At 41.7% G+C, this 17,286-nt stretch overlaps 1 protein-coding gene across 5 annotated transcripts in view; it reads left to right on the forward strand.

Moving 5' to 3' along the window:
* The window catches only part of CACNA2D4 (calcium voltage-gated channel auxiliary subunit alpha2delta 4), a 374,858-nt gene that overhangs the window by 78,806 nt on the left and 278,766 nt on the right, over window positions 1-17,286 (forward strand). For all 5 annotated transcript variants that reach the window (XM_073621593.1, XM_073621591.1, XM_073621594.1 and 2 more), the window contains exons 10-11: window positions 3,033-3,122; window positions 15,490-15,603. In XM_073621593.1, the coding sequence (XP_073477694.1) occupies window positions 3,033-3,122; window positions 15,490-15,603 (204 nt within the window). The remainder of the gene's footprint in view (window positions 1-3,032; window positions 3,123-15,489; window positions 15,604-17,286) is intronic.

A 17,286-nucleotide genomic window follows, 5' to 3' on the forward strand; every position in this document is an offset into this window, starting at 1 on the left:
ATTTGTAGGGGGCAGTAAAAATGTGCAGTTGAGATGCTTTTTTTACAACCCCCAAACTGCTTCACCCTAAGCTGCAAAGGCAATGGAGGAGGGTGTACATATACCATGGGGCAATAAAAATGGGCCCTGTTGTTGCTTTCAGCGGGCAGTACTGCTTGCCAAATGTGAACTGTAAAACTTAATGGGGATGCCCCACAACGACATGCAATGTCTTCGCTGCCTGTCAAAAACCCTCTGAAGAGTGGTCCAATGTGGATTGCTCTTCAAAGGGTGGCAACCCTTTGTGTACATGTAAATGAGGTCTAACTATAACACAGGTTGAGACCCCTGAACACCTAGTGTGTGGCCACTAATTACCAATAAACTGTGCTAAATAGGGGTGAACAAAACTGAAAGCTTAATAAATAAATAGAAAGCACTCGCGACTTGGAAAAAATGGCAATGTATAAGCCGCTGCTGTCCTATGTTGTCCCTACTGGGGGGCAAGGTTGAATTAAATAAATGAAAGACACCTCCACCTTGACTATATCTAAATGCCAATATGTTAGTCCATATAAGTGACTATACCTGGTTACTATCCTACAGAACTCCTCATTAATGTAGCATCTAAATGTTATGACAAGGATGCATGGGTACAATAACAAAATAACAAGAATATTATTGTGCAAAAAAACTGAATAAGCATCTTGTCAATGCAATTGTTCAGTGACTTATATTAAAGTGCATATTGTGGTATTAGTGCAGGGTCGGGAACCTATGGCTCGCGAGCCATTTGTGGCTCTTTTGATGGCTGCATCTGGCTCTCACCTCTCAATCCGCGGATCGCGTGGTGTGCCGATCTGCGGATTGAGCCCATAGGAAAGGCCGTGGCTTTGGCCTAGCTCCGGAGCTGCTGCCATCTTGGTACACCTGGCAGTGGCCTAGGTGAGAGGCGCGCTGACGTCATCATCACCCGCCTCAACTGCTCGTGGATCTGCCAGCTTGTGTAGTGGTAAGCAAGCAGACAATCGTAGGGGAGATGTGGATATTACATTGGAGGTGATGTGGGGAGATGTGGATATTACAGTGGGGGGAGATGTGGATATTACAGTGGGGGAGATGTGGATATTACAGTGGGGGAGATATGGGGAGATGTGGACATTACAGTGGAGGAGATGTGAACATTACAGTGGGGGAGATGTGGACATTACAGTGGGGGAGATGTGGACATTACAGTGGGGGAGATGTGGATATTACAGGGGGGAGATGTGGATATTACAAGGGGGGAGATGTGGATATTACAGTGGGGGAGATATGGGGAGATGTGGACATTACAGTGGAGGAGATGTGAACATTACAGTGGAGGAGATGTGGACATTACAGTGGGGGAGATGTGGATATTACAGGGGGGAGATGTGGATATTACAGTGGGGGATATGTGGGGAGATGTGGATATTACAGGGGGGAGATGTGGACATTACAGTGGGGGGAGATGTGGATATTACAGTGGGGGAGATGTGGATATTACAGTGGGGGAGATGTGGATATTACAGTGGGGGAGATGTGGATATTACAGTGGGGGAGATGTGGATATTACAGTGGGAGGAGATGTAGATATTACAGTGGGGGAGATGACATGGATATTACAGTGGGGGAGATGACGACATTACAGTTATAATTAATCAAAATTAGTCGATTAAAAAAAAAATCGATTAATCGAACACGAAAAGTCGCATTAATGGTAAGAAGCACTTTATTCATGATTGGTTAGCAACAGCATAACAACGTTATTAAAAAGAATTCAGAGACTTATGTACTTTAAAAGTGTTGGTCTTACATAAAATGCACACATTTACTTGTATTTAGTTTTAAACATATTGTATGGCTCTCACGGAATTACATTTTAAAACATGTGGCGTTCATGGCTCTCTCAGCCAAAAAGGTTCCTGACCCCTGTATTAGTGCAAACAAAGTCTTTTCTGGGTGAAAAAAGTGCTGTTTTACTCTGTGTCCCATGGGTGTCAGTTAAAGTTGCCACCTCATCCCTTTAAACCAGAACACATATGAATTACACAGGTTCTGAGGCTAATTTATTGCAGATAAGGCACCAAGTGAGTTTAATTACCACCTTAATCAGCCACAGAACCTGTGTAATTAATATGTGTTCCATTTTAAAGGGATGAGGTGGCAACCCTAGTGTCAGTGCATCCACCTCCTAGGGGTAGTTAATGATCCGCAATCACCAGATGTGGGACTCCTTCACCATACAACAAGAAGAGTCTACCGTGCATGTGGGTCAATAATGGGGACCACTTTCCAAAGCAGTCTCTTCTGTATGTGTCCCAGTTCCCTCGGTGTTAGATGAAATAAATGAAATTCATTTTTTCTCTTACACCGCCCGCTGCACACTTCCCTGCACCAGGAGTTCTGGAGCCATCACCGGAAGTCATCTAACACAGAGGGAACCGGGACACCCACAGAGGAGATCACATTGGGAAGTGGTCCCCATTATTGACCCACATGCACAGTAGACTCCTCTTGCTGTATGGTGAAGGAGTCCAACATATCTGGTGAGTGCGGATCATTGACTACCCCCAGGAGGTGGATGCACTGACACCTATGGGACACGGAGAACAACAGCACTTTTTTCACCCAGAAAAGACTTTGTTTGCACTTATATCGTCATATGCACTTTAATACTAGTCTCTGGACAATTGCATTGATAGATGTTTATCCAATTTTTTGCACAATAATATTCTTGGTATTTTGTTATTGTACCCATGCATCCTTGTCCTTTAGATGCTACATTAATGAGGAGTTCTGTAGGATAGTAACCAGGTATAGTCACTTATATGGACTAACATATTGGCATTTAGATATAGTCAAGGTGGAGCAGGCGCTGTCTTTAATATATTTAAAAACTGAAAGCTTGCTACTTCCTGAAATTTCAGCAAAAAACAGAAAATATCACCCATGCACTTTTGCTGAACATTTATTATTTTTCTGTTGTGAAAAAGGTTAATCTCTCTCCTTCCTTTCTTCCTTCTTTCCAGCATTTCAAGCAGCTGGTGGATGAGCTGCAGGCAAAAGGAGTTGGAACTGTCAACAAAGCTCTTATCGAGGCCTTTAAAATCCTGAAAGAGGTAAGGTAAAATTAGCTTCATGAGTTGTCTGACACAATTTTTTACTTTGAAATTGTGAGCTTAATGTGTCTTTAGAGTCAAACTTCAGGCATATAGATTATAATAGACAATTGTTTCATCCAGTACCGTATTTATCGGCATATAACCCCCCCCCCCCCCCGAAAATAGGGAGCAAACCATGTGTGGCTACCTGGCTGTCTGCCTCTGGACGACTCCTAGGATAGATGTCACATGTCCCGACTCCCGGCATTGGACTGGTGTTCATTGGAGCCGTTCCAGGAGGCGGGACTGTGTGTGATGCGAGTGCCGAGTACACAGGAGATCCCTCAGTGTAATCTGGCACTGGTGAGGCTGCATTGATGGGCACTGATCAGGCTGCAATAATGGGCAATGGTACAGCTGTAGATGGGCACTGATCAGGCTGCAGTGATGGCTGATGGTGAGGCTGCAGATGGGCATTGATCAAGCTGCAATGATGGGCAATGGTGAGCCTGCAGATGGGCACTGATCAGGCTGCAATGATGGACAATGGTGAGCCTGCAGATGGGCACTGATAAGGCTGCAATGATGGGCAATGGCATAGCTGCAGATGGGCACGGATTGGGCTGCATTAATGGGCAATAGTGAGGCTGCAGATTGGCACTAATGAGGCAGCATTGATGGGCACTGACACTTATTTTGCTTCAAGTTCTGTATTTAAAATGTATGTTTTTTTTTTTTTTTCCTGAAACTTCCCTCTTAAAATTAAGGATACTCCTGTTAAATACATTATTTAAAAAAGTAAATAAATTAATGCAACTAGGCTGAGTAGGCGTAACCCCTTCCCACTGCCATTACACACCAGTGTTTGTGCTGAAAGCATGCAGCATAAGGTCAGTATATTTTGGGTAGGTTTTAAAAAAAAAAAAAAAAACTTTTTAAATCGGTATTAGTGTCAGCGTGTTTTAGGTATAAAAAAAAAAGAGCAATGCACGCTTATGTTTCTGGCGTACAAACAACAAAAAACATATACATATGTGGTATAGCGGTGATCATCAGGAGAAGGAGAATTTTATTTTGGGTTGTTCTGTGATGGTAAGTTTTATAGTAATAGCAATAAATATACAGCTAAATTAAAAAAAAATATTTTTTACTATTGTGGGCCACTTTTCCTTTGATAAAAAAAGTCAGGAGATAGATATCTGTTACCATTTACCACCAAAAAGCCCAATTTGTCCTGAAAAAAACAAGGTATAATTCATCTGGATACAATACGTAGTTGCAATTATGTATACAGTTTTACCTGCCAGCTGCCGTAGCCAGTGAGGGGAAGCAGGGAATGCATAAATGGCAGCTCAGCACAGCTCAAATTTTCAGTGCTGTGTGATGTCTGTCACACTGCAATCCATCACATTACGGGCACAACGTTAAGGCGGTACCAGTGCAGGAGGGGGTGGTGGGAGGACGGTGGAGACCGCAAAATGCATCTTTGCCTGTGTAGACAACTGTGTTAATTTTGACATCAAATTTTGATTTTGTTTTAGTCTTAGTCTTTTGACTAAAATGCCATTTTAGTTTTAGTCATAATTTAGTCATCTGAATTATTAAAGTTTTACTCGTATTTCGGTCGATTCAAATCTCCAGTACGTTTTAGTTGACTAAAATCGAATGGGTATAGTTAAATTGTAATGCATTATTTAAGCATTTCTCTAGAACATTGTTTCTCAACCTTTTTTCAGTCAAGGCACCCTTTAAAATTATGGACAGTCTCAAAGCACCCCATTCTAAAATGTAAAAAAACTATTCTAATAGCTTTACAATGCAGCAACATCCACACGTAGGACACCCAACTTTAGAGGTGATTTATTTTTCCAAAGCAAATACACTTTTGCACGCAGGCACTGACTAGTATTCCAATGTTTCTCTTCCCCGTCAATTTCTCTCCATCAGTCAGCTAATGCCTCCCCAGTGCTGAGAGAGATAGGCACAGGGAGGGGGTCAAACAAGGATGCTGTGGAGGCAACAGATATCCTCCTTATTCACTGACTCATTGATTTAGGATTCCAGTGTCTAGAACAGGGGTCCTCAAACTATGGCCCGCGGGCCGAATCCGGCCCTCCAGCATTTTTTTATCCGGCCCGCGGACTGCCCCTTTAACATCGCAGCACTCCCCCTGCCCTCTGCTACTTTTATCACACAGGACGGGAAACATGACAGGTCTGGACAAAGGACCTTTTGTGCTAAGAAGCAGGTGATTGGTTACTAGGCATCGGGGCGGTCCCAGGAATCAATCACCTGCCTTTCACTTCCAAAGTCCCGCCCTTTGTCCGGACCTACCATGCTTCGTGTCTTGTGTGATACAGGTAAGTGCTGAGTGGGAGTGCTGTGATATTATACAAGGGGCGGCAGTGTAATATTGATGAGGGGAGTCTGTGATATGGGGAGTCTGTGATATGGGGGAGTCTGTGATATGGGGGAGTCTGTGATATGGGGGGGATCTGTGATATGGGGGATCTGTGATATGGGGGGATCTGTGAAATGGGGGAGTCTGTTATGGGGGAGTCTGTGATTTGGGGGATCTGTGATATGGGGGATCTGTGATGGGGAGATCTGTGATATGGGGGGATCTGTGATGGGGGGATCTGTGATATGGGGGATCTGTGATATGGGGAGTCTGTTATGGGGGAGTCTGTGATATGGGGGGATCTGTGATGGGGAGTCTGTGATAAGGGGGAGTCTGTTATGGGGGAGTCTGTGATATGGGGAGATCTGTGATATGGGGAGATCTGTGATATGGGGGGATCTGTGATGGGGAGTCTGTTATGAGGGATCTGTGATGGGGGAGTCAGTTATGGGGGAGTCTGTTATGGGGGAGTCTGTGATATAGGGGATCTGTGATGGGGAGATCTGTGTTATGGGGGGATCTGTGATGGGGAGTCTGTTATGGGGGGATCTGTGATATGGGGGAGTCTGTGATAGGGGGAGTCTGTGATAGGGGGAGTCTGTTATGGGGGATCTGTGATGGGGAGATCTGTGATATGGGGGGATCTGTGATGGGGAGTCTGTTATGGGGGATCTGTGATGAGGGAGTCTGTGATATGGGGAGTCTGTTATGGGGGAGTCTGTGATAGGGGGAGTCTGTGATATGGGGGATCTGTGATATGGGGGGATCCGTGATGGGGGAGTCTGTGCTATGGGGGGATCTGTGATGGGGGAGTCTGTTATGGGGGAGTCTATTATGGGGTTATCTGTGATGGCGGAGTCTGTTATGGGGAAAGTCTGTGATGGGGTACCTGTGATGGGGGAAGTATGTGATATGGGGGAGTCTGTTATGGGGGTAATCTGTTATGTGGGACTTTGTGATGGAGAGGAGTTTGTGTTGGGGGGCTATGTGACGGGGGGATCTGTCATGGGGGGCTTTGTTATGGGGTGAGTCTGTGATGGGGAGGGAGGCCTGTGATTGGGAGTGGTTCTGTAATGAGGGGAGTCTGTGAAATACTGATAAGTTCATATTGATTACAATTGTTCTTTATTTTAAATATTGTACTGTTTTTTTCCTGTTTTTTTTTTTTTTTTTTTTGCACTACAAATAAGATGTGTGCATAGGAATTAGTTCATATTTTTTAAACTATAGTGCGGCCCCCCAACAGTCTGAGGGACCGTGAACTGGCCCCCTGTCTAAAAAGTTTGAGGACCCCTGGTCTAGAAGGTTGTAATGGCGCATAATGAAAACCTGTGGGTTTGTGTAACTAAAAGGCAGGCTTGATCCACCTGCTGGCTTGTATACAATTTTTGATACATTTTTAGGGATTTTTCCAAGGCACCCCTGAAGAAACCTCAAGGGTTGAAAAAGGCTGCTCCAGAATTCTCAAACTCATATACTCATCTAATAACCTGTTATTTGTGGTATTAAGGTTTGAACATGCACTACAGACACAGATTTAGCCATTGTGGTATATAACATCATTATAAATAATACCAAGTTTCATAAAGAAAAATATTACTTTTTGACAAACAGAAGTGCAACTTTAAAATACAAAAAACCCACCAAAAACTGTAAACTCTATTGGCTGTAATTCCATAAGACATGTTTCCTGAATATACAGTGTCTTGAAGGTTTCTTTTTCTGTGCATCCGCTCTCCTCCTTCCCCTCCACTCGCCGGTACCCGCCATGTTGGTCCCGGGCCCGCAGATGGGCAAGTGGAGCCTTGAAAACATGGAGGTAGCCCAGCCGCCTGAATGCTTTCACCTGACAGGCAGGAGTCTGCTTGTCAGTTTCATACACAGTCCGGTGGATGCAGCCACCGGATTGAGTGTGGAAATCCCCGCTGTCAGGTCCGTACGACGTACAGACCTGGCAGCGAGAGGCTTAAAGTGGTTGTAAGCCCTTACATATACTCAGCGAAGTGAACAGCCTCAAATGATACACAGAGATGAAACAAATCCTCTTACGTAAGTTTTACTTGTTTATCTGCAGCTCTCTCTTCTCTACACCCCTTCAAAAGTGTTAAAATCCTTTATCTGTGAACAGAATTCAAATCTCTATTAAAAAATATAGGTATAAATGGTGGCGCTAACATCATACAAATATGATGTAAGTGAAACTATTGATACCAAATAAAGTAATAATGTAGATGATGATGTCATAAGTAACAAAATTCAATAAATCATGAATGATGAAATAACAAACTCCAAACCTAAATTCAGTGAATAAACAAATTGTTATCACCCTGTGACAAGTGTGAACTTCATATATCACTCCTAAAAAAATATAATATATATAATTAAAAAAAGGTCCATAAACTGTGTGAACGAAAGTCAATATGTGATAAGATCTCCAGTATGAGATAAGTGATTCTTGTAATCATCCACCACACCTCTGTGCCAGTGATTCCACTCCCCTCAAAGAAACGCACTCACCAGCTGCTTTAGCCTCACACTCTCGTGTTTGCCCAGAATCGCCTCAACCCACTCAAATGGGGGTTAAAATCAGATCTCCAATAGGGTATATTTCAAGCACTCTCCATGAAGTGATTGCTCCACATGTAAATGAGAAAAAGCGCTCCAATAGTGTGATACCATCCAAAAGAATTTATTAATATTTCAGTAATCCTTTACCATTGTACTCACATAAAAACATTTCACAGCAGGCAAAAAGACAACCACATCAAGGCAATCCATGCAGTGGTTTGAACGTTATACTACGGTCACGGCGGACCCAGGGTGTGTGTATGCTGGTAATGCTCTCACCTGCTCCTCGACCCGATCCTCCGCTTCCCAATGTACCGTGTCTCATCACAACGTCTTACGTCACACATGCTAGATTGCCGTATAGCCACGCCCCGACATGTTTCGTCAGAAGGACTTAATCATGGGATTGGCTATACGGCACAGCAATCATCACTTTATTCGTTTTGTGTCTAAAGTGGGCGGACACAAATCCCCTGCATCTGCACACTTCCTGTGTCCCCGTACCCGCAATACAGCGATCTTACATCTTACTTATCACAGATACAAATTAAAATACAAAAGGCAATGAATCAATGGGTGAAAACCTAGCATCTCTTCCAAATATTAATCACCGGCTAAACTAAACATGGTAAAATTAAAAAACCTCATTAAAAACATCATTAAAAACAGATAGCTCACTCTTCTGTGCACATAGCATAACACTTCTGGTTCCAGCTGTGTATAGCTCATGTAATTTGAATGGAATAAAGAGCACTCAACTTAAAAAATACTAAATTAAACTAAAATGAACATTAAATTTAATAAAATTACCCAGCAGAGTCAATAGCAGCCAGAGATAATGCATATCTCATCTGACAATATGTCTGTGATGGATTATGGATACAGAGATAAGTTCTTAAGTCATCGTTAAACTAGTCACCACTATAAAAAATAAGTGATAATATATAACTACAACGCTATGAGTGTAATATTCCGCTGATTACAGCCAAACTACACCACACATAGCGCTAGTGAGATTATGTCTCATCTATTGAAACTATATTGGGATGAGTAGTTCCACCACCTCAATAAAAAATGATATATATGTCCTATCTAATCATAAAATTTAAACTGGTAGAGTGGAAAAGTATTGATGTAACATCGCCACTTAATCTTCCTTATTCGTATATAAATGTATCATCATCCTCTCCAATAAAGCATATCAATATGTTCATGTAAATCAAGAGAGGAATGATGTGTTTCTTCATGGGGATTCATATGATTTCAAACAGGATGCATATAAATCAGACAGTTATTGCCGATCAAAGTCTATGCATGTCCACCACAAACCGTCTAAATGGCTACATAGAGCGGTGTTATAACCCTTTAAAAGTTGTTAATGAAGCAATTCAGGTCTACTTCAATGTTCATTCCTCTGGGAGAGAGGCACTTCAGAAGAAAAATCCATTGGGTTTCTCTCTGGGTTAAGTCTCTTACACGATTAGAGCCTCTCCAAGATTTGTAAACACAGTCTATTCCACAAAATTTTAGTAGACTTGGATCCTGATTATGTTTATCTTTAAAATGGAGGGACACACTATGATATTTAAAACCCTTTTTTATGTTCGCTAAATGCTCTGTAATTCGGACCTTTAGCAATCTCTTGGTGCATCCCACATAGAATAATCCACAGGGACACCACAGGAGGTACACTACATATCAGGAATTGCATGTAATGAGTTCTCTTTTTTCAAAGGACTCATTATCAATGTTGGTGATTTTAGTCATACCTCTATTGGTTACTTGCACCGTTCTGCAGCAAATGCACTTCCTACATGCATAAAAACCTTGTAAGGCAATTTTAATTGTTTGATGGTTCGGTTGATTCAAGATTTTTTTCACTACCCGATCCCAAATAATTTGGCGCTCGTCTGGAGATGAATTTTGGTTGATTCGGTAAAACTTCCCCCAAATGTCTATCTCTACAGAGCATATGCCAATGCTTTTTAAAAATCATTTCAATGTCCTTATATTGATAATGGAAATTCGATATGAATCCCCACTGGTGTTGATTAGTCTGTATTAAATCATCTTTTTCTCTTAAACACTGTTATCTTGGGATATTCGCTACTTCTTGAATGATCTCGTTTAAAGTGTTTTCTTCATAACCCTTTTGGAGAAATCTTTCCTTGAGTACATCAGCTTGAGAGGCATATAAGCTTAATTCTGAACAATTACCTCGGACCCTGAGCATCTGTCTCTTAGGTATGTTATTAATCCAAGCTGGATAATGGCCACTCCTAATGGACAAAAAGCTATTCCGGTCTGTGGGCTTGAAGTTTACTTTAGTGCTCAATACATTGTTAGTCTTTTCTATAGTCACATCCAAGAAGTTGACAGATTTTTCACTAATAACAAAATCCAATCTAATGTTATTTGTATTAGTGTTCAAGTATCCCAAAAACTCCACCGCAGATTCCCTAGAACCCTCCCAAATGAACAGGAGGTCATCTATGAATCTGCGGTAGAATCTCAGCTGTGGCTTCCTATTTTTGAATACATGTCTATCTTCCCATTCTGCCAAGAATAGGTTGGCTAGGCTGGGAGCATACTTCACTCCCATAGCCACGCCAGCCTTCTGTGAAAAGAAATGGCCATTGTATCAGACGTAGCTGTTGTCATGCAAAAGTCTAATGCATGACCTAGAAAGACCTTTTGCATGTGGGGAATGTCATCCCTCTTACTCAATGGCGTCCCTAGGGGGAGACCAGAGGGGGCCCTGACCCCCCAACATTATGCTGTGCCCATATGTAGTGTACCTCCTGTGGTGTCACTGTGGATTATTCTATGTGGGACGCACCAAGAGATTGCTAAAGGTCCGAATCACAGAGCATTTAGCGAACATAAAAAAGGGTTTTAAATATCACAGTGTGTCCCTCCATTTTAAAGATAAACATAATCAGGATCCAAGTCTACTACAATTTTGTGGAATAGACTATGTTTACCAATCTTGGAGAGGCTCTAATCGGGTAAGAGACTTATCCCAGAAAGAAACCCGATGGATTTTTCTTCTGAAGTGCCTCTCTCCCAGAGGAATGAACATTGAAGTAGACCTGAATTGCTTCATTAACAACTTTTAAAGGGTTATAACACCGCTCTATGTAGCCATTTAGACAGTTTGTGGTGGACATGCATAGTGGTGGACATGCATAGACTTTGATCGGCAATAACTGATTTGTATGCATCCTGTTTGGATTCATTTGAATCCTCATGAAGAAACACATCATTCCTCTCTTGATTTACATGAACATATTGATATACCTTGTTGGAGAGGATGATGATACATTTATCTACGAATAAGGGAGATTAAGTGGCGATGTTACATCAATACTTTTCCACTCTACCCTCCTAGTTTAAATTTTATGATTAGATAGGACATATATATCATTTTTTATTGAGGTGGTGGAACTACTCATCCCAATATAGTTTCAATAGATGAGCTATACACAGCTGGAACCAGAATTGTTATGCTATGTGCGCAGAAGAGTGATCTATCTGTTTTTAATGAGGTTTTTTTAATGAGGTTTTTTAATTTTACCATGTTTAGTTTAGCCGGTGATTAATATTTGGAAGAGATGCTAGGTTTTCACCCATTGCTTCATTGCCTTTTGTGTTTTAATAGTATGTACTCGTATCTGTGATAAGTAAGATGTAATATCGCTGTGTATTGTGGGTACGGGGACACAGGAAGTGTGCAGATGCAGGGGGATTTGTGTCCGCCCACTTTAGACACAAAACAAATAAAGGAATGATTGCCGTGATGCCATGTGATGCCATGATTAAGTCCTCGTGACGAAACATGTCGATGCGTGGCTATACGGCAATCTAGCATGTGTGACGTAAGACGTTGTGACGAGACACGGTGCATTGGGAAGCGGAGGATCGGGTCGAGGAGCAGGTGAGAGCATTACCAGCATCCACACACCCTGGGTCCACCGTGACCGTAGTATAACGTTCAAACCACTGCATGGATTGCCTTGATGTGATTGCCTTTTTGCCTGCTGTGAAATGTTTTTATGTGAGTACAATGGTGATGGATTACTGAAATTTCAATTAATTTTTTTGGATGGTATCACACTATTGGAGCTCTTTTTCTCATTTACATGTGGAGCAATCACTTCATGGAGAGTGCTTGAAATATACATTATTGGAGATTGGAGATCTGATTTTAACCCCCATTTGAGTGGGTTGAGGAGATTCTGGCCAAACACGAGAGTGTGAGGCTAAAGCAGCTGGTGAGTGCGTTTCTTTGAGGGGAGTGGAATCACTGGCACAGAGGTGTGGTGGATGATTAAAAGAATCACTTATCTCATACTGGAGATCTTATCACATATTGACTTTCGTTCACACAGTTTATGGACCTTTTTTTTAAATATATACAGTGGGGACGGAAAGTATTCAGACCCCCTTACATTTTTCACTCTTTGTTATATTGTAGCCATTTGCTAAAATCATTTAAGTTCATTTTTTCCTCATTAATGTACACACAGCACCCCATATTGACAGAAAAACACAGAATTGTTGAAATTTTTGCAGCTTTATTAAAAAACAAAAACTGAAATATCACATGGTCCTAAGTGTTCAGACCCTTTGCTGTGACACTCATATGTTTAACTCAGGTGCTGTCCATTTCTTCTGATCGTCCTTGAGATGGTTCTACGCCTTTATTTGAGTCCAGCTGTGTTTGATTATACTGATTGGACTTGATTAGGAAAGCCACACACCTGTCTATATGAGACCTTACAGCTCACAGTGCATGTCAGAGCAAATGAGAATCATGAGGTGAAAGGAACTGCCTGAAGAGCTCAGAGACAATTGTGGCAAGGCACAGATCTGACCAAGGTTACAAAAAAATTTCTGCTGCACTTAAGGTTTCTAAAAGCACAGTGGCCTCCATAATCCTTAAATGGAAGACATTTGGGACATCCAGAACCCTTCCTAGAGCTGGCCGTCTGGCCAAACTGAGCTATCGGGGGAGAAGAGCCTTGGCGAGAGAGGTAAAGAAGAACCCAAAGATCACTGTGGCTGAGCTCCAGAGATGCAGTCGGGAGATAGGAGAAAGTTGTAGAAAGTCAACCATCACTGCAGCCCTCCACCAGTCGGGGCTTTATGGCAGAGTGGCCCAACGGAAGCCTCTCCTCAGTGCAAGACACATGAAAGCCCGCATGGAGTTTGCTAAAAACACCTGAAGGACTCCAAGATGGTGAGAAATAAGATTCTCTGGTCTGATGAGACCAAGATAGAACTTTTTGGCCTTAATTATAAGCGGTATGTGTGGAGAAAACCAGGCACTGCTTATCACCTGTGCAATACAGTCCCAACAGGAAGCGTGGTGGTGGCAGCATCATGCTGTGGAGGTGTTTTTCAGCTGCAGGGACAGGATGACTGGTTGCAATCGAGGGAAAGATGAATGCGGCCAAGTTCAGGGATATCCTGGACGAGAACCTTCTTCAGAGTGCTCAGGACCTCAGACTGGGCCGAAGGTTTACCTTCCAACAAGACAATGACCCTAAGCACACAGCTAAAATAATGAAGGAGTAGCTTCACAACAACTCAGTGACTGTTCTTGAATGGCTCAGCCAGAGCCCTGACTTAAACCCAATTGAGCATCTCTGGAGAGACCTTTAAATGGCTGTCCACCAACGTTTACCATCCAACCTGACAGAACTGGAGAGGATCTGCAAGGAGGAATGGCAGAGGATCCCCAAATCCAGGTGTGAAAAAACTTGTTGCATCTTTCCCAAAAAGACTCATGGCTGTATTAGATCAAAAGGGTGCTTCTACTAAATACTGAGCAAAGAGTCTGAATACTTAGGACCATGTGATATTTCAGTTTTTCTTTTTTAATAAATCTGCAAAAATGTCAACAATTCTGTGTTTTTCTGTCAATATTGTGTGATGTGTGTACATTAATGAGGAAAAAAATGAACTTAAATGATTTTAGCAAATGGCTGCAATATAACAAAGAGTGAAAAATTTAAGGGGGTCTGAATACTTTCCGTCCCCACTGTATATTATATTTTTTAGGAGTGATATATGAAGTTCACACTTGTCACAAGGTGATAACAATTTGTTTATTAACTGTATTTAGGTTTGGAGTTTGTTATTTCATCATTCATGATTTATTGAATTTTGTTACTTATGACATCATCATCTATATTATTAGTTTATCTAATATCAATAGTTTCACTTACATCATATTTGTATGACTTTAGCGCCACCATTTATTCCTATATTATTTAATAGAGGTTTGAATTCTGTTCACATATTTGTTTTTTAAGTGGCAGCTGTAGGATTGTCCTTGCATATATCCAAGAGCGCAGTGGTGGGATTACGGGTATAGGCGGATTTACTTGTAGACCAATGGTTTGAAAATCCTTTATCTGTTAGTATCACAAAGGAGGGGGCGGAGAGGCTGCAGTTACATTGTGTGAGAGCTGATTGGAGGAAAGGAACACCCCCCCTCCACATAGCAGAAGAACTGTGTTCTGAATAGACAAGCTGCAGGCTGAGCTCCCTCCCCGACACAAATTTTATCTCATGTTAGGAAAACTTTTTAGAAGTGACTCTGATAAGTTGATAACAGAGGAACAAAGCACTATAGAGAAACAATACCTAGAGCTTTGGAGAGAGATAAGTAAACACTACAGATATGTGCTTTGCTCAGATTTCATGACTGAGGTTCACAACCACTTTAAGTTTGGACTCTGACTAAGCCATGCAAGGACATTTACCTTTTTCTCATTTAACCACTGTTTGGCCATTTTTGCTGTGTGCTTTTGGGTTATTGTCATGTTGGAAGGTAAACATTCTTCCCATTGACCACTTTCTGGCAGAGCGCAGCAGATTTTCCTCAAGAAATTGATGGTATTTTGCCCCATTCATTTATCCTTCTATCCTGACAAGTGCTCCAGTCCCTGCTACAGAGAAACACCCCCATAACTGGATATTACCACCTCCATGCTTTACTGTAGGAATGGTGTTATTTGGATGGTGAGCTGTATTGGATTTCTGCTAGACGTATTGTTTGGTGTTGAAGCCAAATAATTCCATTTAAATCTGACCATACAACTGGATAAAACAAAAACCGTGTCTGTCTTTATTTGAGGCTGCAAAGCAACACAATGTGATTATTTTGAAGGGGGGTGATTCTTTTCTATACCCACTGTACATGCTTAGTTGGCCGCTGAATGACTGCATCCTCCATCCCAGCCCTTCAAGTAAAAAGGCAACAGTCCATTTACAGCATTGGCAGGGGTATAAAATGAGCCTCTCATGTAGAAAATCTACATTTTCAACATCTCCTGTATATTGTCATCAACAGATTTTAGGCTCTTTTATACTTGCTTTGACTTTATGGCATTTGTGCATTTTCAGTTCCGAGAAGCTGGTCAGGGAGGTCTGTGTAATCAGGCAATCATGCTTATAACAGATGGAGCTGTGGAAGAGTATGAGCCTGTCTTTGAGAAATACAACTGGCCTGAAAAGAGAGTGAGTACCAATATTAAAGAGGAACTTCGGTCACTAAGTATTTGGACTGGCAATGAAATGTTAACCTTTTCCATGCTCATTGTACATTTAGCTGTTATTGTTCTTTGAACACTGATTTCTGACCAGTTGAAAGATCTGCACCATGCTGATTCTTTGCATGATGTATAATATTTTTGTATACAGTTCTGTATGTCTCTACATAGGATAACCAGTCCTCCTGCCTGATGTAATTATCCAACCTTTTTTTCTCAGTAAAATATTGCATGAGAAAGGGGAACTTCAGTCATTAAAAAAAAAATATTAAGTCAGTGGCTATAAATACTGTAGCTGCTGACCTCTAATAAACAGACACTTAAAGTGATTGTAAACTATCACGTTGTATAACAAGCCATTCAGTTTAAAATAGAAATGAAAGGCAAAACATTTTTGTATAGATATAAAAAATATATATATAATTTTTTTTGCCCTTTTTTTATAAATGATCACATTCCCTCTGTTCTCAGCTGCATAACAGCTGGGGGAGAAGAAGCAGCATCACACTGAGCTTGCCAGTGAATGGCTGTGCAGTGGGGGCGTGTCAGGATAAGTCTGATCATTGGAGGAGAGTACACTGAGTTCCCGGCGCAGCTAGGGAACTGACCACGGTGTGCCTCTCCTGCTTAGTGTGGTCAATTTTTAATAGGAAAGCAAGGGGACTGACATGAACACCAGAGGTTTCACATAAAGGGAGGAATTCAAAGCGAACCGGATACTTTCTCATAAAAATACATGGTACAGCAGCCACATATCAGGAATTTGAAGTGTTGGGGTAACAAACGCTTTAAAGAGGAAGTAAACTCCCCCTGGTGTTTTTGTACCCATAGGTAAGGCTTTAATAGGGCTTACCTATAGGTACTGTAAATATCTCCTAAACTTACACCATTTAGGAGATATTTACTGTATACTGCGCCGATTACGTCATCGGCGCATGCGCTCTGAGGAAACGGCCGCCCGTGCAGTTTCTTCAGGGTCCGTGCCATGACCAGCAGGTCCCGCGTGCATTCGCGGGAGTGACATCGTTGCGGCTCCGGCCAATCACAGCACCGGAGCCCGCAAACCCAGAAGTAACTCCGGGAAAGATGTCAACCGTGTCATAGGTGTGTGGGCACCGCTGCAGGACTATGCATACTAGCTCATTATGCCTTTGTCTTGCAGGGGTTTTTTTTGGGAGGTTTACAACCTCTTTAAGCTGACCATAGGTTGTTAGAATTTCAAATGAAAATTCTTATGAAAAGAATCTAAGAAAGTTTGTTCGCTTTTCTAATCATTAGTGGAGTCAAATCGATGTTTGTTTTCAGTAGCAGTGAAGAGAAAATGCTAAGGAACCGGTTGAAAACTTTTTTTTCGAACAAAGAATTTTCAGTTTATGTGTGTATGTGGTTTTCATTTGGTAAAGTCCATTAATTCCAAAATCAAATGTTAAAAGCAAACCAAATCTTAACTCTTCTGAGAATTTTCGTATGAATGTTTTTAAGACTTTTCCTAAGAAGTCTTTTCGTTCGAAATTCTAACCATCTATGGCCAGCCCAGGAGGAGTCCAGAGCTGTCTTCAATTAGGCAGGTTCTTTGCCAGTTTTCGGATCCATAGTGCCACCATCTTTGTTCAATCTTGTTTTATTGAACGGTTTACAATACAAAAGTAAA

This window comes from Aquarana catesbeiana, linkage group LG03 (genome assembly GCF_042186555.1).
Source record: "Aquarana catesbeiana isolate 2022-GZ linkage group LG03, ASM4218655v1, whole genome shotgun sequence".
NCBI classification, from domain to species: domain Eukaryota; kingdom Metazoa; phylum Chordata; class Amphibia; order Anura; family Ranidae; genus Aquarana; species Aquarana catesbeiana.